This window comes from Haliaeetus albicilla, chromosome 17 (assembly GCF_947461875.1).
Source record: "Haliaeetus albicilla chromosome 17, bHalAlb1.1, whole genome shotgun sequence".
NCBI classification, from domain to species: domain Eukaryota; kingdom Metazoa; phylum Chordata; class Aves; order Accipitriformes; family Accipitridae; genus Haliaeetus; species Haliaeetus albicilla.
Genome location: NC_091499.1, coordinates 25,410,522 through 25,438,345, shown reverse-complemented (window position 1 = coordinate 25,438,345; position 27,824 = coordinate 25,410,522). Strand labels below are relative to the sequence as shown.

Here is a 27,824-nt window from a genome sequence, read left to right as displayed (position 1 = left end):
TTAATGGGAAATTACTGCACTATTAGGGCTGGTGGTGTAGTGGGTTGACTCTGGCTGGACACCCAGCGCCCACCAAAGCCACTCTATCACCCCCCCCCCCCCCCTCAGCTGGACAGGGGAGAGAAAATATAACAAAGGGCTCCTGGGTTGAGATAAGGACAGGGAGAGATCACTCACCAATTACCATCACAGGCAAAACAGACTCAGCTTGGGGAAAATTAACTTAATTTATTGCCAGTCAACCAGAGTAGGGTAATGAGAAATAAAACCAAATCTCAAAAAACCGTCCCTCCAGCCTTCCCTTCTTCCTGGGCACAGCTTCACTCCCAGATTCTTTACCTACCCCCCAGTGGCGCAGGAGAATGTGGGTTGGGGTCAGTTCATCACATGTTGTCTCTGCCGCTCCTTCCTCCTCGGGGGCAGGACTCCTCACGCTCTTCCCCTGCTCCAGCGTGCGGTCCCTCCCACGGGAGACAGCCCTCCACAAACTTCTCCAACATGGGTCCTTCCCACGGGCTGCAGTTCTTCATGAACTGCTCCAGCGTGGGTCCCTTCCACGGGCTGCAGTCCTTCAGGAACAGACTGCTCCAGCGTGGGTCCCCCACGGGGCCACAGGTCCTGCCAGGAGCCTGCTCCAGCGCGGGCTTCCCACGGGGTCACAGCCTCCTTCGGGCATTCCCCTGCTCCGGCGTGGGGTCCTCCCCGGGCTGCAGATGGAGATCTGCTCCCCTGTGGACCTCCCTGGGCTGCAGGGGGACAGCCTGCCTCACCATGGTCTTCATCACCACGGGCTGCAGGGGAATCTCTGCTCTGGTGCCTGGAGCACCTCCTCCCCTCTCTCTTCATTGACCTGGGGGTCTGCAGGGCTGTTGCTCTTACATGTTCTCACTCTCTCCATATTCAATTGCGCAGGGTTTTTTTTCTCCCCTTTTAAAATCTGTTCTCCCAGAGGCGCTACCACCATCGCTGATGGGCTCGGCCTTGGCCAGCAGCGGGTCCGTCTTGGAGCCGGCTGGTATTGGCTCTGTCGGACATGGGGGAAGCTTCTGGCAGCTTCTCACAGAAGCCACCCCTGTAACTGCCCCCTCCCGCTACCAAAACCTTGCCACACAAACCCAGTACAGGTGTATAACCTTTTACTTAAAACAGCCGAAGAAAAAAGAGGATGGCATGTGACACTGTTTTCTTTTAAGTGCTGTGAGGGATCTAGAGAAATGCAAACCACTAAACCTGACACCCATGGCAGGCAAACGGTAAAAGTCATGGTAATAGAATAGTTGCAAGGACAGGTATGGACTAAGAGGGAAGAATTGGCAGAGCTTTGCAGTGAGGAGCGATGAAACTGTGCTTCACCACCCTCTTATGGCTTCAGAGGAAACAGTGAAGCTGCAGACTAGAGCAATCCACTCGGTATGATCTGCTCAGCTTCTGGAAAACCATTAATAACATCTGTCACCAAGGGCTCATAAAGAAGCTAATCTGGCATGGGATAAGATGGAAGATTCTCTCATGAGTCAGCGACTGCATGTAGCATAGAGAGACAAGGTAAGGATAAATCAGCTGTTTTTCACAGTGGAGAGAAGTCACCAATGACATCTTAGAGGGATCCGTGGTAGGGCCAAAGCTAACCCACAGACCCATCAGTCAGGCAGTAAATGGTGAAGTGGCTTGGTCTGCTGGTGGTACCAGCTTATTCAAGGGAGTAAAATGCAAACTGCCTGTAAGGACCTGCAAAAACCATCTCGTGAGCCTGAGCAAAGTACTGGCAGGTGAAATCCAGCGTGGATAACAGCAGAGAAAAACACATGGCTGAGTTGGGAGGAAGACCCCCTCATTACCCAGCCTCAGCAATGGCCTCTGAACCAGCTAGTACCATTCAAGACAGATATCTTGCAATTAGGTAGTTCTATTCAAATGTCAGTTAAAAGCTTGTTAGTGACTATAAAGCAATTAAATGTAAGAAATTATTAGGAAGGGAAGAGAGATGTAATTAATTGAATACAAGGTTCATCCTCTATCATGAGTACTGTGTGCAGTTCTGGTCCCTCCATCTCGAAAAGGGTATGTTAGAGTGAGAAAAGGTATAAAGATGGGCAACAAGGAATACCAAAGATATGGGATGACTTTATGTGGGTAGCAGCTACATAAACCAAGATTCTTCAAGGTGGGAAAGAGGGTTCCGAGAGGGAGTATGGTGCAGCATTATAAATTCAAGAAGGATCATGGAGAATCATTAGTCACCACTTCTCATAAGAGGCAAGAAAGGGGCATCGAATTATGTTTCCAGGTTCAAGACAAAGATAAAGGCAAGGAGCTCTGCTTCTGGGCAAGGAAATGTCTCCTTTTACAGAACCTGTTGTCACAAGATGTCGGGGACTACAAAAGCACCATACATGGTTTCAGAAGCAAGTCGACAAATGTGTGGAAGATAAATCATCTGAGGGCCATGAAACATTAAGCTACCCCTCAGCTGAGGAAGCCCCTGGGCCAGGAATGGCTGGAGGTGGCCCTCTCCACTGCTGGCCATGGCCAGAGCTAGGACACCAGACTGATGGGCCTTGCAGCTGAACCTATTTTGACATTTTTTGTCAACCAGACAACTTTTAGAAGTATATTAGAAGAAACCCTGCCACCCTGCAGAGCAGAAGCACACAACCAGAGCTCTGGGGCTCTCGTGGAGCTATGAACATCCCATTAGCATTAGTAGGTGTTTCTTGCTCCAGGATAAGATACACTGTTTGTTACTTTTCAAGATTAAAATCAAGATTAAGAAAAAATAGCCCATTCTCATGTTCTTTTTCCATGTATTACTATGTTCAATGTTAGCTGAGGGCAAAGCTGCAGTTTGACAAACCCTACGCCAACACTACTGCCAAAAGCAGCAGCTCTGTCCTCTTGTACTGCTGGAAAGGACAAACGATGGGGGAAGGAATGCAAAATTAGCCTTCAGAGCTGAGGAGAGGAGGGCAAGGCTATTGAAGGCAGGGCTCGCTTAGGCTGATCCCAGGCGCTTATTGACCTACAATTTAATTTGGTGATGTTTCTTCTGACAGCTGTCCCTACAATTTAATTTGGTGATGTTTCTTCTGACAGCTGTCCCTTGCAAAGGATAACTGTCCTCATCCCCGCTGAGAACAGCAGGAGCTGATGTCTGAATGTGGCCTTTCTTGGCCCTGTCAGGCCATCCCAAATCAAAGAAAACCCCTTGTTTATGAAAGGAAACACTACAGAAGTGACCTTTTCTCCATTATTAGAACTTTACTTATCCGTTCATCTTAGCCATGTGAATTCTTGAAGGAGTTTGATTTGTTTTGTAGCTGTCAAAAAAACCTAGACAAAAGTGGATGCTAACACTCTTGAATGAGCCATTTAAGAGCTAATGAGTGGTTTAATCGCTAACAGTCAGACCTATACTTTGAGGGTAAGCTCCAACTTTGGGGAGTGACTATCTTCAGCCACATCAAAGGGCTTGAACTGCTGAGGGGAGTGTAAAGCCCAGCTCAGCCTCTGCCATGAAGTGAGGATCTGGGCTTCGGTGGCTCAGCTACCTTACAGCAGAGGAGCTTGCTCATGTCCAGTTACAGACAAATTTGTCTTTGGAGTGTTTTAGCCTTAAATGGCTCTTCTCTCCCTTATGAAACTGCGGCTGGTGTTAAGATCCTTGTTGGTTTGTCACTGGTTTATTCGTATCAGCTGTCGCAAGAAAAGCAGCCAGTGCTCATGCGAAGTAGAAAAGAGATGTTTGCACTCCTTAGCCCATCCTGAAAAATCCTCTTCTGTAGAACACAGGCCATGTCAATGCTGCTATGGGGCGGGGGGGAATAATTTGTGTCTGAGAGCAAACCCTGAGAGGCTCTGAGAAAAAAAAAAAAAGATTTGTAAACAAGCGTGAGAAAAGATGCACAAAACTGTAGCTCATATGGGCAACTTCCTCTCGCAGAAACTTTGTGTTAAGTTCCCTGAGGAGTCATATGAGCAAATGCAGTGATCAGTGTCACAGATCTTCTCTTAAAATCCTGCTTGCATGGTCCCTGTGCATGACAGTGACCTACTGTTGCTTTCTGTAAGAGCTGACCTGGACCACTGTAATGCAGCACTGCATGGGGTTTTCTTTTCCTTGTAAATCATATGGAAAATGGTAAAGTTTAGTAGTAAGATGCTGGGAGCAAGGGCAATACTAGATTAGATTTGGTACAAGAGGAGAGAACTAGTTCTTACCGAATATGAACCTAGGGCATCCAATACCCTTTGGATGCAGATGAAGAAGTACTAAATTGATGTTATTTGTATTATACTGCAGCAATCTGATCCCTGTCATGTGAAGAATATTTACCATCTTGCCTTCTCCTTAACATGAGGCTAGGAGAAATGCCCAGGGTAGAAACAATGCCAGATAGAGCAGAAGGACAGCTGGACTAATACTTGGATCAACCCGTCATGCCAGGTGAGATACCACCGAGCATCTGCAATGGCACAAGCTGCTGTCTTAGGTTCCTTCTACTCAGTAATAGAATAAAAGTCCAAAGCTGCTACTAGGAGATGCAATACTATCCTGTTGTAAATGTGAAAGTAGCCTCTGGGATTCAAAGCTTGGCCCTCGATGAGGAGCCTGGCAGGGTAGCAATGCACTCTCCCACCAAGCGAGCAGCCTCTTTGGCTGTGCCCCTCTGCACCGAAAAGCCACCTGCCCCGTGCCCATAGTTGTGGACCACCAGGAGCTTAACTCCTCCTCGGCTCAAGACCTCTCTCTGCAGTCTCACGCAGTGCCGGGAGGGCCTCAGGCCCACCTTCACCTTGATATCCTGAGCTCCCCGCAGTGAGGGCTCAAGGGAGCAACATCTGTCAAAGATGTCTTTGGTAGTGCCAGGATCAGGGGAGAGACTCCAGCTCCCCTTTTCCCTGGTTCCCCCTAGGGTTACCCTGTGTATCCCCGGGTAGATGTAAGCTAAGCCATCCCCGTCCCGGATGAAGTTTTTCACCCAAGGAGCATGAACCTTGAGTACTTGTCCCCTGACGGGGAAGAGCTTCTCGTCCCCCACCAGCTGGTGGGCTCCGATGCCCGCGCAGTTGACGACGACATTATATTCGCTGTGCAGGTCCCACAAGTCTGTAACTTTTCTGGTGTGCATCTGGACGCCGGCTGCTTTCAACCTACAAAAAGACTCCAGAAGTGAGGCAGAAAAGAAATCCCTAAACCCTCACACAATTATTATGCACATTAAGTAAATGAGATAGATTGCCTTTAACATACCGATCTAAACCAAACAGATGGGACAAAAAGCAAAGAAAATGTCACAGGGTTTCTGTTTGTGATTTGTCTGATTTTGTCAGATCAAAGCTATTGTTTAGCTTGTTTGGGCTGGAAAAGATACAGCAAGTCGATCAGTATTAGAGAGGGTCTGGCATAAGACCCTAGGCAGACAGTCAGCTCCTCGTGGTCTCATTGATTCATTTCTATAACCATACCAAGCTTTAACAGCTCAAGCAAGCTGAAAAATATCAGACTTATTCCCCAACTTACTTCTGCTAGTGACAACACTATCATACTACACCCCCTTTAACGTGCCTGTTACACACCGTCGCATTCATTCCCAACTCACCCCCTTGATATTAGGCACCACTTAGTCATCTAGTGCCATGTGCGAAGCCCTGGGGTACCCAAGATGTCCCCGCAAGCTGGGCAGATGTGGCATGGGACCCCCAGGAGACCCATACCCTTCTAGAGGAGCAGCCAGGAGTCACCCAGGACAGCACAGAGCACTATACATCCATGTCTGCTCTTCAGCAAAATTCACCCCTTCTTGAGGTTCATCTTTGAGCTCAGTTTCAAGCCATATTCCACCCTGAACTTGCCTGAAGCTCGAAGCCTTTCCCTGGGGAAAAACATTGGTGTGAGATGGATGCTGTCTGCTGCATCCAGTCAGCTGGGGGTATTTAGCGGGGATCTTAGCATGAGCAAGTCAGGAGACAGGTCTGTGATGACAATACATTAAGTGGGGAATCCTGTCCTTTGCAATACTCCGGCAGCTGGCAAAGTGATCAACCCCACTGCAAAGGTAGTGGTTTCCTACAAAGCACTCACAAAGAGTGAGCCGAGGATGCGGGGCACAGCTGATGCTCTGGGGACTGGGGTTTGGGTGCAGCAGGACACTCAGGCTGGCTGGGAAGAAGAGGGGAGGTCTCGTGCAGCAGCTCTGGCTGGGCAAATTGCTGGGAGAGCTCCTAAGCGTTGTAATTGGGACTCTGCCATCATGCCATAAAAAAATACACCAATAAAAAAACCTGCTGAAAACTCCTGAATTCAGGCAAGCAAGCAGGAAAAAATTCCTGAAGTCCATTTTTGGACCAGCAAGGTGGGCACAAAACCAATTTTCCTTGTGGATTGCCAAGAGAATGGTCTATAAATACTGCTCAAGTCACTAGGGGTTTGAGAATTAGTTACATGTTTAATATGCTCTCATTTCTCATCACCAGAGAGAAGAGAAAGAAAAGGAGTTTGATCATCTTATTCGACTACATCCTTGGAGAAATAAGAAGGCTATAGCAGGAATAAGGAGAGAGTAGAAATCACACGGCAGATACTAAATGGGTTGTACAACTTAGTTGTGCTTCAGCAGAAATTTCCGATTCGGTGAGGCAATGAAACATGACAGACCGTGCGCACCGAGGAGACAGCATAGAGCTCACGTGGCACTGGTGCCACTGGAGTACTCCCAGCCCGGCTGGCTGCTAGAACAAGAAACGTTTTTTTTCACATTTTGCAGTGAGATGAAAGGCATCCAAGCAACTGGCTGAGCTGGCAATTTGTACCATGGTGTCAGTACACGTCTCTTTACTTAACCTCAAATCAGCTTGCAGCCTATCACTTTCTCTCAAGCGGAGACAGCTATTTGCTCACTTTAGGGGTACTTAAATGGATTAAATGCATATCCCAGGTGTCAGAAGCTTTTTAGATCTGCATCCTGACTCTCCTACAGTTCTCCAAAATCCATGTATTTTGGGGAAACCTGGAAATTGGCAAATTGGCAAATTTTCTAACTTTCATGTCAATCCAGGCACGAACTCTGAAGCCACGACTCCTTGGAGTGGGTACATCACCCATCTTAGGCAGGCTAACGTTTCCAAAAGGTTTGTTGCAAGATGATGCTATTTGACCTTTTTTCACCTGACTGGATTAAGAAATTACTCCAGTTGTTGACCAAATTTGAGATTAATTGGTCCAGCTACCTCTTCAGTGCAAAATCTTCTGGTAAGACATCTTCCCAGAGATGCTTATTGTCCCAGGGGCTGGACGTATCTTCAAGAACAGAGGGATATTATTTGGGAAGTTTGACAAATGAGGAGCACCCACAGGTTTTCTTAGGACTTGGCACGCTCCTGATGTACCTTCAAGGTCTGGCTGGCCAACCGTGGCCCCTGTGGCTGTGTCGGTCCGATGCCCAGAGGTGCTCCCACGCTAAGCCCCACTGTACAGCCACAGTGGTAGAAAGTGAACATTGCAAAAATGGGGTCTTTCACATTTTGGAAAAATTGGGTATTTATTTCTTGTGCTTGCTGCATTTTCCCTGGTGAGAAACAGCCCTTTTCTAGTTTGGTCCAAACCTAAGGCTCTCAAGGAGTCTCTAGGTTGCCCTCAGTCCCTCTGCCTGGGTTTTTCTCTGCATGCCCAACCTGCAGCAAAACCAACCTTTTCTCCAGCCACAGCAGGTAGGGTGGACAGTCACATTTCAGTGTCGTAAAGGCCTGACCAAATCGGTGTTCCGGAAACTTTTGGAGTTCTGCTTCGGACATTGGTCGAAATCCCAGGACGACATCTGACCAGAAAGGTAACTCTTTCTTGGGAGTGTTTTTAAAGACCTGCCACCTAAAGGATACAGAGAAAAAGCTGCAAAACTTAGCTGCTATTGCTCTGCCATGTTACGTGTCACGGCAATCTTAGCACAAACCCAGGAACTCAGGAACCTGTTCCCACTCATCAGTGCAGCTCTGCAAAGGTAACAACAACAGGGAAACATTGCTGCCTGCTACTGCAATACCCGCCTTGGCAAACAGGCAGAGGGCTGCCAAAGCCAAGCTTGAGAGTGACACACCTGGGTAAATAAACCAGAGAGAGTTCTTCCAGCTATACTGTATGTACTTCCAACTGTAGAAGTACAAAATCCCCTCACACAGTGTCCCCACCATAGCTGTGGCCACCCTAGCTGGACCTTTGTGTAGGGCCACTTGTACACCTGGTCACATTTTTTTGGGTACCCATAAAGCTACAGAGTGGCCAGCCTCAACACTCGCAAAAGGCAAATTTCTGTGTGCATAATAGGCAGCATGAAACACCCCCAACAACTCCCATCCCCGCCTATTGCATCCTTATACCTAGTTGCTGAAGCTGGAAGATCCTGCAGTCCCATCCCTATGGAGACCACCCCTGCTGCCAGCAGCTGGTAGATGACAGTATGGAAAACATTAGCTATTAAAAGACATTTGGTGCCGGCCAGTCTTGAATCGTTTCTCTGTGCACACCTATGCATTAATTTTGCTTGAAAATACATTTTATCTGAGCAATTGCAATGCAGTTTCTTGGGAATACGGTTATAAGAGCTACTCCATGAAGGGAATACGCCTGAACTCCAGCAAGGAAAACCTCTCTGCCTGCTCCAGCAAACAGCACAAACATACCAAAGGCTGCCCAAGGGGGGGCTGTTCTTACCCAGAGACCAGGTGAATGCCAGCCTCTGATGCCTCAGGTGAGTTGCTGATGGCAAAAAGGAAAGTGAAGGTCTCTTTGAACCACTGCTTCTGCACGTGGATTGGTGTGCCTGCATATAAACAAAAGCAAACATGCAGAGAGGAATAATGCAAAGAAGAGAAGCCAGTGTCAAGGAGACGGGACAGATGGGGAACACAGGTCATTGCACTTTTCTTCCTGAATGTCTGTGCATCGCTGCACACCTGGGCACGCAGCCGTATGAGGTCCCACGGGCACCAGCACGCCGAGTTGCACGCACCTGGGTAGGTGTGAGGGATGAGCATCCCGGCTGCAACATCACTCGTCGTGTTGGGGCTGAACTGGTCTGAAAGGACCGTCACAGAGCAGCTGGGGCAAGTCTCCGTGATGCACAGCGCTGTGGACAGGCCGATGACTCCCGCGCCAACCACTGCGACCTTGGGTGCTGCCATCGCCAGGGTGCAGAGCCAGAGGAGAGGTACCTACCTGCATTTGGAAATAACATATCCCGTATCACCAATATCCCTGCTGGACACCCTCGTCAGGCTATGAAATACCCACGCAAGATGTAACATAACCCCCCCGGGGCAGCTAATTGAAGACTAACTGCTGCATACAAGCAAGACTAAGGTGAAGATCAAAAAAATCATCAGCCTTTGATATGAAGACAAATTTTTCTAAAGCATTTCAAGAGTCCCTGCCCTATTCTCAGCACAAGAGCAAAGGGCAAGAGAGCAATCTGTATGTATAGCACTGATGTTCGGGCTGTAGCAACGTGGGGCAAGGTTTTTTCAATAAAACCCAAGGGAGTGAGGCACCCGTCAATTTTCCATTGTGTCAGGGGCAAGAGCTGGAGCTCTGGGGAAACTGGCTTTTAGGCACCATGAGCAAAAAGGTTGTCTGAACATCCAGCAATGAGGTCTGTCACTGCCTGGGCAGCAGAAGGAAATTGCATAGGAAGCAAATTGATTATGCAGAGCAAAGGGTCCAGCGCATTGTGGAAGATGTTTTTCTTAACATGCGTCTTAGTTCCGCTGCTGCGTAGGGCTCTCCCTCCGACCCTGAGGACTGGGTTACCTGCTTAGCTCTGTCCTACAAAACATGAATTTTAGCTATTAAACACAGTGCATAGTTTCACAAGGTACAGCCTGGCTGTTTACACTCCCACATCCAAAAATTGGATCCCACGATGCCTTGGTGGGAGGACTGTGGGAAGAGAAGCTACCTGTACCCTGGGGCATTTTGTGTCCCTAGTGACCTGAGCTCTCCAACCCATCCTTGGCCCCATACCTGCCAGCGTGACCACTGCCCTTGGACAGATTCATGGACATCTGAGTCTGCCACGCTCTCCTGGCAGCACACAGTGGTCCCCAGGAGCCAGCTAGCCTCACTACCCCAAGAGCCTCTGTATTTGCTTCTCTCTGCCTTGCTTTATAACCTGCTTTATATCCCAGAGCAGCTCCACTCTACTCCTCAGTATCTTCAACTGCTGATGGCTACTCCAGGAGGTGCAGCATCTCTGTTTTCCCTTGTCCCGGCCAAGTTTTGCATCTTGGCACCTGCACTGGTGAGTGGCACACAGCTCCTGGTTGACAATCACCTGGCTGCCCGTCCCAGTGAGGTACCAGCCTATCTGTCTGACCACGGCCAGGTAACAGGTTTCACACCGGTGGGGGCACAAAGCACAACTGAACCCTGCAACTCAGTGTGTCTTGCAAACTCCCCAAAGTCAGGAACTAAATGGGCCCAAAGGAGACTGGGCAACATCAGGGGTGATAAATCCTTCAGCAGGTTTGAAACAGGCGAGTCGGGGTGCACCTGCTGGCTCGGGCACTCCTTCGAGGGTTACTGCCAAAAGCTGAGCAGGGATGTAGGGGAGAATCTCCTTTGCCTATGGCTCTTACATTTTCCTGGAGTATCACCAGTATTCACTCTTGGAGTGGATGCTGAGTGATATGGACCTTTGCTCTTGCTCCCTTACAGTCTTGCTCTCTCCTCGAGGAGTTGCTCTTCGTTGACCGTAGAAATCCAGCCTCACTAGCTGCTTTCCGAGAACCTTTTCTAGAAAGCAATGCCTGCAGTTATAAGGATGGGCTAACTTCCCATCTTCCTGTGGCTTTTGGCATCTTTGATGCAAGTTTAGGCAAGACAGACTGTGTGGGATTATGATAGGTCAGGTTTATTTATGAGATCCTTGCTCATAACCCTTCACACAGCTTCTCACTTACCCCTGAGGTTTTACTACTTAAAATTTGATATCCCTACTATGTAGGAAGGGATAGAGGAGCAGACACTGTTGCCCATCATTGCATTCCTTCTGCATTGCAGCCAAGGGTTGTTACAGCCCCTTTTCTTCCTCTCAGGGAGATGCTTATGTTTCTTCCTGTTTGTTAATTATTACATCTTTCACAAGCTGACTATAAGTGTCCACACAGCAGGGAAAGAGGACACAGTGCAAGGGTAAAGATGAATCCTGATCCAGAACCACTGGCCTGCACTGCTGTCACTCCCAAACCCAATCTGATAAAACGCTGATTTGAATGGGACCTGCACCCCTCAGCTCTACCATTGCCCCAGGCTGCCTCAGCCACCGGCACTGGGAACACCTGCGGAGGGTCAGAGCATGGATGGCGTATGCTTCCTTACCATAATCTCCAGAATATTTTGTACTGGTAATTGTTGTTAAAAACAAAAACAAAAACCACACAGAAAGGAAAAAAAAAAAAAGAGTAAAAAGAAATTGGGGGAGTTTTAGTAATGCTGAAATTCCTTTTGTTAGGAAAACTGGCTTTGAGAAAGGTCTTAAACACATTTTTATTAACAAACCTCACTCAGCGCTGGCAGCTGTGGAAATCGCGTGAGGCTGTCAGCATGCCCAGTGAGCCTCCCAGCAGTCCGTGGACGACCACAGTCCTGCTGGAACATATGCGCTGGGTACATTATGCGTCTGCCAGACATGTGCTCTGGTTCGCTGAAGCCCTTGGACCATGGTGAAGATTGAATTTCCTGACTGACCTCCCCCCTGCTGGGGAAGAAAGGGGAGCTGTGGCTTGGCGGAGGTTCAGGTTTCACAAGCCTTCCCAATTCGGATGGGATTTTCGCAGATGAGGCAGTTCGATATCAACTGATCCCAATGTTGCAAAAGCCAGTGAGGGTGGAAAGGGGCTGCTGACGGTGCTGGAGCCTGCGGGAATGGCTCGGAAGGCCGTGACAGGCACCCGTCATACACACCGTTTTTCTAGCACTTTCTGCTGCAATCCAGCAGCGCATCCAGCCTGAACGTGCTAACGTGCCAAAAATCACCGGGGTGCAAAGCGGAGGCTACGTGTGCTTGTACGTGCAAGCACAGCTTGGGCTTTGCAGAGCCACTGACGCCGCCACGAGCGCAAGGCTCACCTGCGGCTCTGCCCCGGCAGGGAGCCCTGCACCTTGCTGGGAGGGCGCAGGAGGAGAAACTATTTTCAGCTGATGTGGCAGGCCAGCTCAATGCCAGCGGGGTGACGCTTCCCACCTCCTCAGACTGGCTTGTGCTGAGGGTTTTTCCAAAAATCGGCATTTAAAAGGCAAATCAGTTGCAGTAACTGTTGGGGAGGGAGGGGAAGGGTGTCGGGTACCCTTTAGCTCTCTGTCCTTTCATGGTGTCAGAAGAATGGCACAGAAGCCAGACAGAGCCACCTGGAGCTGTAATTCTCCAGCAAAGAGGACACTGGCTGCCTGACGTGAGCTTCGTGCCACCCTCCCGCTCCTCCCAGGCCAGAACAAATTATTTTAAAAAATATAGCAATGTTTTGTGATGTGACTCAATCTTCCCACTCCCGCAGCTGAGGAGACAGTATCAGCTTCATGTGATGCAAGGGGGTCCTTATTCTTTCTTGCCTCACATACCTGTGTATCACCACTGAGTGCCACTAACCTTCACCCTTAACATCATTCTAGCAGCGGATAACATAGTCAATATGGACAAATACGCTGCTCCCCAGCACACGTACATGCACACGCACATGCACACACGGAGGAACATGCACACCCACCGCCAGCTGCAGCTGTAGCCTCTTGGCCCACAGACCCCGGGAAACCGGCATCCCTCGGCTGGAAGAGCTGCACGAACACTATTGCTTTGGCATCTTTGTGTTCCAGGCACAGCCCCTCGCCATACCCTTTTCCCCCTATGGCCCAACTCCACATGCGTGCTTCCCCGGCACGCCGGCCGCTCTTCGCTTCTGTCGCAACCCGGCTGACCTACTAAACTGAGCATATTTACATGCCCAGCTGAACAGCTGAAAAAGTCCAGCCGAACTGTTGACCAGAAAATGGATCAACAGGAAGTAACCAAAGAAAACCAACACCTGTTACCTTTGAAGTCCTGTGGTTTTTTGGTTTTTGTTTTTAAACTAACTCTCACCACATCTAAGTGCTGAAACATTGGATCGTACCAGGGAGCAAAGGCTCCAGTCTTTCTGGACGAGAAGGGACTCCTCATTCACTGGGGTGGCTGCGCCCACCATCCCCATCCATGGAGCACTTTCTCCCTTCTTTTTTTTGCAGATCACTCTTTTGTGTGTTCACTTCCCCAGTTTACAAGCACCCTCGGTGTTGCTTCCCTTTGCCTGACCCCAGAGAGGGGTTTTGCCAGGCTCTTTGCTAAAGGTAGTTACAGACCCTCATGAAGCTTCATCCATTCCTGGGGTTTTGCTGAGAAGGGAGCCCTGATTTTGTCCTTTTGACTCTGGCCTGGGCCCTTCTCTGTCATTTGGGCTGCTCTGCGAGACGCACATTCGGGACCTGCCACGGGAGGAAGGTGAGGATGCTCTCTCTTCACCGAACGAGGGACACCAGAGGCTCCTTGAGATCCCCTCAGCCTTTCTGCACACACAGCACCACTGCCAGAATCCAGGTGGTTCTGAGCCACCATCACAGGAGACCCTGAGGCTACCGGGGAGGCCTCAGCTCCTCTTTCAGGCAGCTTTTTGCATATGCATGCACGGGAAATACCTCCTAAATTATACCCACCCTATAAGCTACCAGCAATAGTAACCTCCACCAGCAGCACCTACGCGCCAAGCGATGCTCTTGCTTTTCTCCCAAACCGGAGAGGTCTGCGATCCTCATTCCCCGCAGGGCGAGCGCTGTTGAGTCCCTTGCCTCCCTGTGCAGGGAGAAGGTGGAAGCAGGGAGAAGCTGAGGTTTAGCAGGCACCGAAATCCCCCCCTGGCCAAATCCTGCGGCTCACTGCTCACACCACAACCAGCCGTGACAGCCACCGCCCTTATACTGCATGGCCGCCTCTACGTGTGACCTAAATCCCTCCCTGCCTGAGTTTAAGGAGCTGGTGGAAAGTCCCCGGGGCAGTGCGAAATCCCCGCGCAGCCCCTGTGGGCACGCTTCCCAGCCCACGGCAGCAGAAGGGCTCCATCATCTAATGTTTCCCAATTTGGCTAGAAATACGGTCCAAAAAAACCCACAAACCAGAAGTGGGGAGAGAAGGCAATACCTGGTGAGGAGGAGGCCCCCGGTCCTGCCTGGAAGAGTTGCTTTCCCGGGAAGCGCGGGGAAGCGGAGGGGGAGACGATGGAGCACGTTGCCGGGGGTGTAGGGCGCAGGGGCTGCTGGCAGCTCCCCTTTCCCGAGGCTGCTCCCCAAGCACCCGGCTCCGCGTCCCTCTGCTAATGAAGGAGCTGTTTGTGCTCGGGCAAAGGCTGCCTCCAGCGCTGGCACCTCTCCCAGGGGCACTGCTGGAGCTGTGCCCCTCGCCGTCTGCCGATAACTTCTTTTCCTTGATGATTTCCCCAGTGTGCTCCAGAGGAGGCTCAAGGGGCCCCGCTGTCCTGCACAGAATATATTGTCTTTTTCCCTCTCTTACAAGCAATTAATTATATTCTGAAAGTTTCTGAAGCTGCCTTAAGACTGCCGTAGTGCTTGAGCAATCGTGCTAGCAGTTAGGACAGCAGTAACACAGCACGTCTGTGGACCTGGTCATTGCAGTCATCAGAGGCTGATGAAGAACAAGTCCCTGCTAAACCACAAACGCTTAATGAGCACAGCCAGGCAGGACTGTTTGGATTAACCTTTTTCAGCAGAAAAACACAAGTTTGTGAAAAACATACCTGTCTGCAGGATCACTAGAATGAAATTGTATACCGAGGTTTCTTGGCTCCAGGGCATTTGCCACCGGCAGGACATTTTGGCTAATATTTGACAGCCTGAGCATTTGTCCCTGAACAGGCTCAGCAGGACAGTGTTTGCTGACCGCTCCCCTCCAGCCCTGACGAACAGCACTGGCCATAGATCTTCCAAGCAGGTGCCTTTTCTTCGTAGCCACTTAAATACAGACCAGCAGCCATCTGAAGAACATCTCTACATACAGCGACAGCGTGCACAACATGTGACCAGCTGTTCCCACCTCCCAACCCAGCTGTGTTCTTAAATTGTAAAACTAAAGCCATGATATATTACACATGTGTAATCACTGACCTTTTTAGAGAAATACTCTTTATGTTTTTTTCCCTTTAACAGGGAAAGGAACAAAGAATAATTCTGCCAAAGTTATAGTATTGCTTGATTTTTCTGAGCGTTCTGAAAATAGGGTATTGAATAAGACCAGGAAGGAGGCAGAGGAAAGGTTTGCTCGTTTAGAAATGAAATTGTTGATGGACTTGGTGTATTGACTGTCAAATGTACACTATTCTAAGTCATTGCAGGATATCTGCAATAGCTTTGGAGAGGATCCTTTCACATATGGAAATCTCTTTTAAATATAAACTCCCAGTGTGTCTTTTCTTGAGAATGAGACTCAGGAAGTGCAGGCTGGTTTGGGATACCAGGGATACCAACTCTTACAGGAATTTCATTGAGAAACTCTTACTCTTCCATGGGCTAAAGTATTTTGGAAGGTTGAACACACTGTGTTTTGCTAAAGTGCCCATAATAAGGTACACTGTATTTTAGGACGAAGAAAAAGCTTTGTTTGTCCTTTCTATGTAATCTAGATGCATGACTTCCCACCACAAATGTTTGTTTATCCATGCAAGCATCTATAAGGGGAAACAATTTCAACTCTTTAGTGCTGCCATTGTTTTTCTTACCTCTGCTCTTCCCTAAAATGAACAGCACAATATAGATCCTCTTTGGTCTAACTCCCAGAGCCCTGATTAACCGAAGATCAGCCATTCTGTATTGAGGCCTTCAAGATATGAGAAGTTTTTTGCTGTAGATGTTGGTGCTCTCTTGTGAAAGATGGGAAAAAGCGCAAGGACAGACAAGAAGCTCTGCGTAACAGTCCAGCTGCTAAAGACCACCTGGATGTTTGTGTATATATTATTCTGTGTATTGTGCAAAGTATGTCATTCTGAACTAACAAATAATTGGCTAAATATTATTCCAAGTGCAACACCCACCTATTTGTATTTTGAGGACGCTCCTGACAAACTCTGTGATGGTGGCTCTCGTATCCTTTGACTGAGTGCAAGTCATGATTTGGTCACTCAGGAAGAGAGTGCCAGCCTTCTGGCGTAGAACTAACACAGCCCAGCCCTGATCGCACTTGGAGCTGTTTCTGAACAAGGACCGGCAGTGGCATCCCAGCACACCACCAACCCAGCTTGAGCAGTGCTTCAGAAGTGTTTCCCTTTACCTTAGCATTCCCTTCGCTTTCTGCACTCTCTTGAATAGAGCAGTAAGGGTAAGCAGAAGTGCCCTCTGTGAACCCAGAAGTGCTGACCTGTTTCTGATCTCATGAATGACACGGATCACTTCTCCGCCACTTCTTTAACCAGTTCAAAGATCAAGTCAAGCATCAGTGTCCATGGCAAATTACCATTTCAGCAAAGAGGTTAAGCTGCTCCTCATTTTGCTGTGTTCCTGTGTTATTTACTTACTTCTGGGGGAATTATCTCAATATGAAGAAGATACCGGCAGTACTGACATTCCTATTGAAAAGCTTTGTGAAAATATTTACTGAGAGATTGCCCATTTATCCCTGGTTCTTTTGATGTGTTCATGATCACCTCAGTCAAAACCGCTTTTCATTCTCATTACCAGCAATGAGACTAGAGAGAATCTTCACAAGGATCATCCCTTGGTGCTGTTTTTTTCTTAGTCCTGTGCGAGTCACTTCATCTCCACAGGGAATATTATGAGGCAACGTTAATAACTAGATGCCTGTGAGCATTCCATGGCTAGATCTTACTCATCTGCAACAAACACCCGAGCAGTATCCAAGCCTGTGTGTTAAACAGGAGTGCAGAGAGAGAAGAGTTAGTCAGTAAATGAGATATTCCCCATTACTTCTGATTATTCATAAACCTAGGTTAGTAATTTCTTTGAAAGAGCTGGTTTTATGTACAAACCTCTCTGCAATCATTTTTATATATCAGTCATACTAAAAGAAGGATACTTCCCCATTTGACGTATATACTTTTTAGGCTTGATTTTTCTCAGCTTGATCGAACTCAGTGCTCTTGAAATCAGTATATCAGGGATGACTCAATTTTCTCAACTTTAGCAAACAAATATTTGAACCATTCACTATGGCTACTTTCAGGGAGGAACCTAAATCACCTGGCAAGGACATATAAATCCATTAAAACATGAATGATGAAGCCAAGTGATAGGTGTAACTTGATCAGAAAAAGTAAAATTGGTAAAATATGCATAAAAAAATTAGTAATTTGCACTAATTCGAGATTTAAGGGAAGTGGAAAATAAATAGGTTCCTGAGAAGGGCTAAGGGGACAAATCACAAAGAACAAGGCTATAAATTGCTGCAGTTCTAATTTTCTTTGCACTGTCTGCCCACTCCAATTCCTGCATGAGGAAGTTAGTTTTCACATCCACTGAACACCAAGTGGTTACAAGTTATATTCTTTTGTCATTCCTATAAGTGACCTACTCTCTTTTCTGATCAACTCATACCCATTCTACAATACTGCAGCTATTTTTGTCACTGCGGATTGTGTCTGAGGGACTACTGCCCCAGCCAGTTTATACAAATAAAGGCAAAAAAAGAATCATATTCTTCCTGCAACTGAAATGCAAAACATGTCACATTTTTAACATGCATTTTGTCATAGTCACCGCCTAACACATCACCCAAACCTTGGTTTACACCTGCAAACACAAACACGGAAAAGACACGCACAGGATACTTGCCAGCCTAAACCATGGGATCTCCATCCCGAAGCGCCAGCCCAGCTCCTACAAGGCAGCATGTAGCAAAGCCAGAGTTGTGATAGGAGTTCATTAATTTCGTAAAGGTGTAAAGATTAAATAATGTGTGTTTTATTTTATTCTTGCACATAATTGCAGATAATAAATACACATTAAAAAACCGTTAACATATGTTGTATTAAATCCACATATTCTGGGCAAACAAACTCCTTCCTATGAGTACATACTTCCCCCATATTACCAAAATGCACACTCCACCTGGTACAGAATCTCGTACAAAATTATTAGGTCACCAGTACATAGATATGCTTTAATCTTTCTTCAAGAGAGATGTAACAATGCAGATATTGCTTGACTGTTCTTTTGTCAACACTTTTTTTTTTTTTTTTTTTTTAATCTTTGAGTTTAATTTCTCCCCTGTAAACCTGTTCTGGGATTCAGACAAGCACCTTTAAGATGTTTCTAAAGGGCACAGGATGAACCCAGACCCTCCTTTTCACAGCCACAAATACCTTTCTGGCATCATGCCTCCATGGCGCAAGTGACCTCACCTTTTTATAAACCCTTGTGAAAGGCACTCACAGGCTTTGCATGCTGCTGAGCCCAATGCTGCAGAGGCTTCCTAAGTGACTGCACCTAAGGAGTTGGTAAAAATAAGCTGTGAAAGATACAGGAGAATGCCAGTGAGTCTTCCGCTCCATCCCAGAGCTGGGATGTCAGACCATCTTCTGTTTCCACAGAGCCATTACACAAAAGCCCTCAGCCTTCAGGCAGAATTCAGCCCCTTGTTCAGACATTCAGGGTACCACCCAAAGCATCTGACGGACTGCACATAGTTTGCATAGTTATTTTTTTTTCTACACAGTTGTTTAAACTACAGAAATTTGCACAAAGAAATTGGAGTGAATTGTTAAAGTAGAAAATACATCTTTTCACATACTTTTAAAATACAGATTCAAAATATCAAACAGATTTTACTTACTATTTTTCCTTAGTTATCATTAAACTAATGATAATTGCTCTCATTCCTATATTCAACCCAGAAAGTATGTCCTTAACAAACTGCAAGATTGTCTAATAAAATATGATATCAAATTTAGGACAAAAACATTTGTCATGGTGCAATAGTGACCAGCAATTAAGACAGATAAGAACTCTAATCCACTATCTCATAAAACCATTATGTAACTCCAGAGACGTTGATCAGCACAATAAATTTGTGCTAAGATAGAGATGACAAATACAACCATAAAAGAACTTAAGGACTCAGATAAGAAACTATGAAAAGGAATTCTTTTTATGAGCGATGAGAGGAAAACATGCCCCACAGGAACAGAAGCATTTGTTCTCAAACTCAGTGCTCTCTTGTGACAGGATTTAGATATTCTATGAATATTTAAGAGAAAGAAATAACCCACCCTGTTTACGCTACCTTTATAATTTATGACTAGTGTTAAACATATTTTTGTCCATATGGAAAAAACAAGCAAACAGAAATGCTAGAAACATATAGACACATGCTATTCCCTTTTTTACAGTAATATGCTTCCTCAGGTTAAAGAATAGGATACCCCAAGGCATCCTCTAAGCTATTCATGCATAAAATCACAAAAGGTGTACCTGTAGATCAATAAACTTTTTATTTCCGGGAAAAAAAGTAACATTAGTTCAGGGAAATGCAGGTCTCATTTGAATCAAAGACCAAATACCAACGGACATCAGTGACAGGAGGAACTGGCTTTCGGGGTTAAAAGCCATCAAGCTACACTGTGGTTTAGAATCATCATTAAATTCTAGCCTGTAAGCATTGCTCAGTATCACTGTGCATTTAAGTTTTTGCTTTTTTCTTTTTTTCTTTTCTTTACCTTATGTATACAGATTACAGATGACCAGCTCCTGAATCCCTCAAGTCAAAGGAACACAGAACATGCATTGACTGTTCTTAGCAGGGTAACCCTCAAATCAGTTATTCGGCAGGTAAGGAAGTAGAAAAATTAATTTTAATTGTTCTTTAGTACCTTGTTAGAAATAGATTACTGTCTCCAGCACTCAAGACTAAGGAGTTTAAGATAGGACCTTGTACTAACAAAAGAAGGAGCATCAGTGTGAAAGAACCCCAAAATAATGTAATTACTTGGAGCTCGGAGCGGGGGAGGGTGGTTGTTAATGTCAGACAGCACCAGTTTAATTCCTTATTAGGTGTACTGCATGACATTTTGTTTTTTTAGCATGATTGAACCCTTGTTTAAGGCAGGGCATGCAGAGTTTCGCAACAGATCTTGCAGATGAGAGTTCTGCTCTGGGAAGTGAAGGGGGATCTCAAAGCAGTGGAAGAATACCAGGTCGGCTCTTCAGCAAAATAAAAAAACACATCATATGAGTAATCCTATCTTCAGTCATCAAAGTCAGCAAAATAAAAAACCACAGCATATGAGTAATCCTATCTTCAGTTATCAAAGTATGTATTCAAGTCATTATCTGAATAAGGATGTGATTGCTCATGCAAGTAAGGTTAAGCACATGCTTTTGCGGAAGTAATATATCTGAACAGAAGCCATAACATCCTATGCAGTTCTCTTTGGAGGTTTTCTCTGCAAATACTGGAACACCCACAGAATTGAAGGGAGCATAGAGATTCCTTTCTGCTTTCCATGTAATCATTATACAGACACTCCCAACTTAAACTTACTGGTTTTTGCTTGCTTCAAAGCATGTTAGTCCTCATATAGGATATGATTTTGTCCTAATATCAGGACCAACAATGCTATTTGACACTCTAGAACACTACGGTGAAGAAAAAAATCTTTTATAAGGGGATATAAACCATTATTCTGGTTTCAGAAGTCATTGAAACTAATAAGACTGTGCAGATGGAATTGAAAAATGTGACCATTAAGCTCTACAGCATATAGAATATTTATCTACAGTAATACAGATGTCTTTTTAGGGGGTACATGTCAAAGAAGTAAACAAGGAAGACTTGTTTTGATGAGATCGCACCAGCTAGCATGAGAGTATGTGCCTAAGATGAGAAAAATTCTGATTTCAAACCAGGGCTGACAGGGTTTACACAGCCCAGGCAAGAGAAGGCTGTCTGAACCTCGACACACAGAATGTTCCTGTACTGCTCCCCTCAAACCAAAGGTGGCCAAGCGAAGAGGATACAGATCCTCAGGCAAGGAAGAACCCCCCAGGTCTGGAGATAGACTAGAAAATGGGAGGTGGGACAGAAAGCCATAAAAGTAGCAGCCAGAATGATGCATTCCTATCTACCAGTTCTCTGTGGTCCACAGTCATAAGGCAGAAATCACTGCACCAGCAAGTAAGTGTTGATGCACACATGAGGTGACACTTTGACTAAAACTACTAGAGTAACTGGTAACTCTTCTATTGATGATCAGTGTCCTCCAGCTACCATTTTTTAAATTATATTTTTCTAACTGATTTTGTGTGGTATAAAGAAAAAATGAGCTACAGACAGCTGATGTATGAGAAAAATGGTGTGTAGATACCATGCCTACTAACCATTTGTTAATAACTAAGTCCACCTCTGTGCAGAGAGCCTGAATAAGGCCCATATGCCATTTATTCTTTTCCACTGAGGACTGAGAAGGCCTTGATGGAGGCATTTGGCAAAGTTGCTGGTGTAGCTCTTAAAGGTTATGAACAATCTGATGCTAGATCTGAGCTGAAATAAGTGAGAAGAGGAGAACTGAAATAACGGTCTGGAATGTATATGACTTTCAAAGGCATCAGGCATTTTAGTTTTACCTAAACTAAAAAGAACTTACTAAGACAGCAGTAGATCCAGTGAACATTTTTTCTAAACCAGTAATAAAAATACATTTGCCATTCAACAGAATGAATATACAAACTATTTGCACATTTTGCAAACTTAGTATTATTTTTTCAGTCGGAAGCTGTTCCACAGAATACTTTCCTTTGTTAGCAATGGCACCTTTTCTAGTAGAAAACTTGAAAAAAAAAAAGAATAAATTAGTTTAAGTTTAAAATTATTGATATGACTTGATGCAATGTTAAGGCTTCTCTCTTGAATTATAACTCTCCCAGTGTACCACGTTTTGAAGTCCCAAGCCTATAACCGTCAGCTGCAACAGGACGAGAGCAGACAGGGCACTTTGCAGTGGGTTTACAAATCTAACTGCAGAAAATGTGAAGCAAAGAATTGGCATATTTTTTACATATGTGCAATCAAGTAAGTTCCAACACCTAGACTAATCATTCCAACTGGTCACAGTAAGTCAGACAGGTTTTCTAAAGTCTGGGTAAGTTTGACAAGGGCTTTAGAAATCTAATCAAATTTTCTGCAGTACCTCAGTCATGTGGAAAAGGTTTTATATACTTGCTCTATTGAAAAGGCAAGACTGGATACAAAGTAAAAGGCACAGTTATTATAGAACAGTCACATTTCTTGAATAAAAAGATCTTATAAATTAGATAATGATTAAAATTGGCAACAACCATTTTGCTGTTGCTTTATTTCTCAGTGCTGACTGCTTCTTGACCAAACATCTCTATCTTTTCTAATGCTGCACCACTGTGTGCTGGAGTCTTTCCTGAACAGCTTTTCTTGTTTCTTCCAATTTCTGTAGCTTCCACCAAAGTATTAGTCAATGGTTTTCCCAGTGTTTCTGGAAGCATTATTGTTAATATTCCACTCAGAAGAGCCATGATTCCAACAAGCAACTAGAAGAAATAAACAGTAGCTGTAAATGTAGAAATGTCTTTCAAGTTATGCATATCTTTGATCTTGCTTGAGAGTACATTTAAAATAAAGCACAAGGAACTGTAATGTAAAGCAAAGATTGTAAGTCTTAAATGTTGACTGTATAAAAGCTCTGCCTTTTTTTGTTGCATAAATGAAAGATTATGCAGCAGAATTAATGAAGAGCAACTCAAGTGTTTTGTTCACAAAGGATCAATACAGTGCAAGGAGGAATAACTCTGTCTGAGAAAACAATACATATATCTTCATTTGGTATTTCTACTATCAGGTATGTAATTAAGAACTGATTCTAGGATTGCATACATTTATTTTTACATGCATGTTCATAGTGCTACAATTTCCCTGCCACCTGTAATCTCAATTTGCACTCCAGCTCCTGAACCTATTCCCCCTGTACCTGTGTTCCTGTTCCTCCTGCACACAGCCATGTCAGAATTTCTCAGCATGGCTCATCGGCCTGGAGCCACAAAAGTGCACATCCCTGCTCAAGAGAGCTCTTGAGCAGATAATGAGCTAGCTCTCAACAGGAATACTTTGCCAAACTGAGTTTCAAAGAGCTGTTAGGGGTGCAGGCATCTACTGACATTTGCACTGGGATTGCGTCCTGGATTTGTCCATGGTGCACACAGTTCTGTAACAACAGCTACGTTAGCGTGTGTGGTGCAAGGATCAGGATCATGTGGGGTAGATAGAGAAGCACACACATGCTCCAGGAGTATCTTTTCTTTCCCTTAATTTCTGTGTCTTGTTCAATGAGAACAATTCAGTTTCCTCCTTTGAAGTACAAAACAGCATTAAAACCCTGACTTTCTTCCAACACCAGGTTATAAATGACCCAAATCTCTCTTGATAGAAATGCTTCCACACAGTACATCATGCCTGGCCTCAGTGTTTTTCCATTTTATGACTGTGCACTTTGATACTGTATTATCCTTATCTTGCTCTATACTGCTTCTCAGGTCTGTCCTGCTTGTTTAATACTTTCTTTCCAAGTGTGAGAGAGAACATTTGGAATTATTATGCCTGTGCCTCTCACGCAGAGATTGAGACAAGAACTGGCCAGCTACCATCTGCAGCTAAACCAGACTTTCTCTTCAAGTCAGAAAGGTGCTTTAAAATTGGAATTCTCCATTGTAACCTTGAACAGTGCTATTTTCATGCACATGCACCGTGCTGCTTTTGCTTCCGCTCCCCTCTGAAACAAGAGGACAGTTTGTCCTAAGCACTCTTTTGAGAATCAGAATTCACACTGTTGCATACACTCCTTTTTGCACTTGCATTAGAGGCTGACAAAATAAAAAATTAAGCAAAATACTGTTGAATAGTACAAACTACAGTGAAAATGAAATAATCATGCTCTTACCATGAAAAATTTTAAAAAAATCCTAGCAGTAATAGGACCAGACGAAATGGCACTGAGTGACAAACTGAGGGAAATCCTTGTAGACATATATATGTGGCAGGAGTGATATTTAAAAATCTATTCCAAAATATGAAAGTCTCACCTCTGACTGTCAAGACTCTTCTCCACTAGTAAAATATGATTTTCTGCCATGGCAAGACAGGATGAATTGACACATGGCAGCTATTTCACAGTAACCTCTCTTATGCACATCCTTTAGGCTGTCATAAGTTTGTATTTGAGGATATTGAGGGCTGTAAAGGTTATTGAAGTTTATGGACACCCATACAGTTGGAGTTTATGAGAACAGGGTCATTACTGACACCCAACAGAACAAGGTTAAAGCAACACTGTGTGCTTTGAGTATGAGTGTCTTCTCTGTTTCAGTTAGTCTTTTAGACACTTTGTATTCTTCTCATGTTTTCCTTCCCCATGAACCTACCTCCTATTCCCCTGCAAACTCTCACTATTCTGTAAGCGTACACACCACCATCTTTCCTGTCTTTTCATCTCAGCTCTCTTAGCTCTATTCCGCAACGTTAGTTTTCTTTTTTACAATGTGAAAGCTGCTGCATGCCAACTAATTCAGTGTGTTTCCTTTCTCCCTGACCCTACAAAGCATTTTCCAATATCTCCTACGAAAGACAGAATGTGAAACAATTAAGTCACAGTATATTAATGAAAGGACTTCTCAAATGTCATCTACCTCTTCAGGGGCGGTAACCACACTTATAAATGAAGTTACTCACGTTTAGTCAAAGCAAGCCCTTTGCAGTCTTACCTTAGCATGCTTCTTCATGAGGCATCTGACATAATTTAGGCCTTTGCTTGCTCATAACAAATGTGTGCATTTTGTATTTATGTACTATTTTACATATATAATTCAGCATCAGAAAATGTTCTTCTGATATAGTCAATGAATTAAATGCTTATGGATTAAAGTGTACTATGGTACAAAGTATTTAAGTATGTTTAATCTCCACTGAAGTTAACTTCACAGGAGTACCAGCTTAAATTCATTGCTTTTTCAGCGTCTTAATTTGAAATCTGACTTTCTGCTTAGTCAAACTCTCAAAGTATTCCCAACACTTCAGTACAGCCAGCAGCTTCTAACAGCTACCGTAAAAAACTTCAAAAAAAGATTTACCACTATTTTTCATATGTCCTCCTCCCTACCTGGAGTAACAATATTAATTTCACAGTGGTCTAAGATCAGGACTTAATATATTTAGTCTAGAACAAGAGATAATTTGAATTAAATATCCCTACAAAATAATACTTTTACCTCTGAGAACAAATGATTATTCTGGTCTGCTATTTATATTTATACTCACATCTGATGGCTCTGAACCAATCTAAAATGTGATCTTATTTACAAAATTCCTACTTCGACAAAAAAAGGTTAAATTCTGTCCTGAAAATCCACCAGTATTAGACATAGGATTTGCATTAACTTTACTGGCCTTAGTGGAGGTTTTTTTTAAATTTATAATTTATGGTTTATCAGAGAGAAAAATCAAGTCTGTTAAAGGGCTACCAGAACATAATTCTTAACAGCTGAGAAACAGAAATAGGTTATACAAGGAACAGTTGCTTTACTGTAAGTTTTCTAGAAAGTTGTCACATGAAAAACATACTTGGCAAGTTATTCAAGATTTACAGGCATTCAAATGAGATGCTTGCATTGCTCACAGGTGGCATAACTGTACATGAGGCAGACTGTCAAACGAATAGCAGTAGTAACTTCTTGACAATGTATGGTGTATACAATAGATGAACATGATGTATATCAGCTTACTTACAAATGTAATCCATTTCATTTCATTTCCATTCCAAAACACTTAGATGACCTGAGACTTGGCACGCTATGCTCCAACTCAAGACAAGCCTATTTAATAATCTGACAAACATTTTTATAATAGGAGCTAATAAGGAAAACTTGTTCACTGTGTAGTACTACACAACTCTACAAATACTCTGGATACTTTTTGTACACTGAGAGTTGTTCATAGCTGAAATAATTCCTCTGTTTATACTGTCATTTGCACTGCTCTCCAGCATGTTTGAGCATTCCCCATCTGTGGTTTAACTGCAGCACTTCTGCACAGATAAAGCTTATCTCAGCCAGTAGAGGCAAAACACTGACAAGAGAAAAAGAGTGTTCTCCCATGACCACTCTGTTGTGCAAATGTTTCTTCATCTTTTCTGGGATGATATCTTGGTTTGTATGGGGCCATTATTAAGAAAGAAAACATTTTTTAGGAGCTTGAGGGAATAAATTAATTTGTGGTCTCCTTCATCCTCTTAATCTTCATCCAAAACAACTGAAAGTAATTCATTTAAACAATGAAACGGCTTCCCAAGAATTCTCTGAAACCAATCTCTAGCATCTATAATTGAAGATTTTACAGTTGCAAAATCAAAAGGACATGATGCCACTTTTTCAGGGAATTCCAATGCGGTAGACAAAATTAGAGTAAGAATCCAGGTTAAAGACACATCCCGTCACATTTTCACCTTCTGACCTGTATAATCTACATATAATATTGGTGTGCCAGTCACAGTGAACCCTTAGGGGTTTTTGAAAGAACTCAAACTATTTTTAAATCATTAATAAACTCTTCTCTACTTAAAGCTTTAATATAAACTTTGGAATTCCTTCTGTTTTTACATATATGGGCATAAGCTATCTTTCAAGAGAAAAAAGGGATTGAATAGCTGCAGGATTTCTAAGCAGCAAATGCTTCATAACAGAAGTGTAATGAAGAAATGTGATTCATCTGCGAGCAGAAAATACATAAAATATTTTGTCCAAAATGGATCTGAAGCTCCATAATGCAGACACAATGCCCAAAGTCCATGAAGGAATGGTCCCACCTCTGTTTTCCTGGGGCAACTGGTGGTAGAAGACAAAACCTAATGGTAGCACGACCTGGATTTACCTACAAGTAGGATGTGCTTAATGAATTCAAGGTTCTGTTGCTTGTCAAAGTCACCATGAACCTCATCAATATACCATTTGCTTCTCTTTTTCCACCTTATGAATTGTTTTGTTCAGTTCTTGTAAATGAAAAACACAAAAAGGGAGCTTTGGGACAGCTGTGAAGACCAAGTATAGTAAGCCTAAGACATTCTTGATCTTTTGGAAGGCTATTCCAAAGATGCAATGTCCCAGGGAAGCCATGGAAAAGATTAAGGAATAATATAAGAAAAAACAGCCACCCATGGAGAATTCCAAGAATGGAAGGACTACACCTTTGAAAAAGGGTAAGAATAAATCAGGAGCATGGACAAGAACTTCTAGGCCTGCAGAATAAAGAAGTATGGACTAAGAGACTTCCTAAATGTTACATGGCAGATGAAGTATATTTTTATGGAAAATATTTTTATCAATTTTATACTAGGATTCAGGGCATAAGTATTTTTACATCTTCCATCATAAAAACATTTCAGGAGATTTCAGTGACTCAAAGTCTCCCTTTTGCTTTAGCTTCATACTTTTAACAATATGAAGTTACTAATCTTCGAGACTTAAAATTTAGAACAAGAATGGTTCACTCAATTTCCTTTTCAAAATAAAAGTTCAGCTTTTGGTTCCTGAGAAAACAAGTGACACATATGCCTTTTCAAAACCAGAAACATTCACCACTGAAATAAATACTTACAAGTGGCATGAAAATCCAAACACTTCTCAGATATACACAGAAAGGAGCAACCACACTACCTACACGGCACATCATGCTTCCACTTCCAACAGCAAGTGACCTACACATAAAACAAAGACTTTG

The 27,824-nt window shown here is 44.3% G+C and overlaps 2 protein-coding genes across 9 annotated transcripts in view; both read right to left on the bottom strand.

Moving 5' to 3' along the window:
• Positions 1 to 930: 930 nt before the first annotated feature.
• On the bottom strand, positions 931 to 27,802 carry DDO (D-aspartate oxidase). 5 transcript variants are annotated; one of them, XM_069805088.1, is made up of 6 exons: positions 14,214 to 14,429; positions 9,003 to 9,208; positions 8,705 to 8,813; positions 7,688 to 7,864; positions 4,995 to 5,151; positions 931 to 3,855 (listed from the first exon to the last, which is right to left on the bottom strand). In XM_069805088.1, the coding sequence occupies exons 2-6, from the start codon at positions 9,172 to 9,174 to the stop codon at positions 3,805 to 3,807; spliced, it is 666 nt and encodes a 221-aa protein (XP_069661189.1). In that variant the 5' UTR covers positions 9,175 to 9,208; positions 14,214 to 14,429; the 3' UTR covers positions 931 to 3,804. The 5 variants fall into 5 exon arrangements, with proteins under 5 accessions (XP_069661189.1, XP_069661187.1, XP_069661186.1 ...); XM_069805086.1 differs by lacking the exon at positions 14,214 to 14,429 and adding an exon at positions 27,702 to 27,802 and having other exon boundaries at positions 931 to 5,151; XM_069805085.1 differs by having other exon boundaries at positions 931 to 5,151.
• Positions 17,983 to 27,824, bottom strand: part of SLC22A16 (solute carrier family 22 member 16) — a 68,085-nt gene continuing 58,243 nt past the window's right edge. For all 4 annotated transcript variants that reach the window (XM_069805081.1, XM_069805083.1, XM_069805082.1 and 1 more), the window contains 2 exons: positions 27,702 to 27,801; positions 17,983 to 22,594 (listed from right to left, as the gene is read on the bottom strand). In XM_069805081.1, the coding sequence (XP_069661182.1) occupies positions 22,385 to 22,594; positions 27,702 to 27,801 (310 nt within the window). In that variant the 3' untranslated portion in view covers positions 17,983 to 22,384. The remainder of the gene's footprint in view (positions 22,595 to 27,701; positions 27,802 to 27,824) is intronic.

Excerpts from the sequence above, each read along its gene's own strand:
- DDO (XM_069805086.1), bottom strand. The coding sequence starts at position 9,174 with ATGGCAGCACCCAAGGTCGCAGTGGTTGGCGCGGGAGTCATCGGCCTG. Across the intron at positions 8,814-9,002 it reads CATCCCTCACACCTACCCAG|GCACACCAATCCACGTGCAG; the intron begins GTGCGTGCAACT and ends GTTTATATGCAG. Across the intron at positions 5,152-7,687 it reads CTGCTGTGGCTGGAGAAAAG|GTTGAAAGCAGCCGGCGTCC; the intron begins GTTGGTTTTGCT and ends GTCTTTTTGTAG.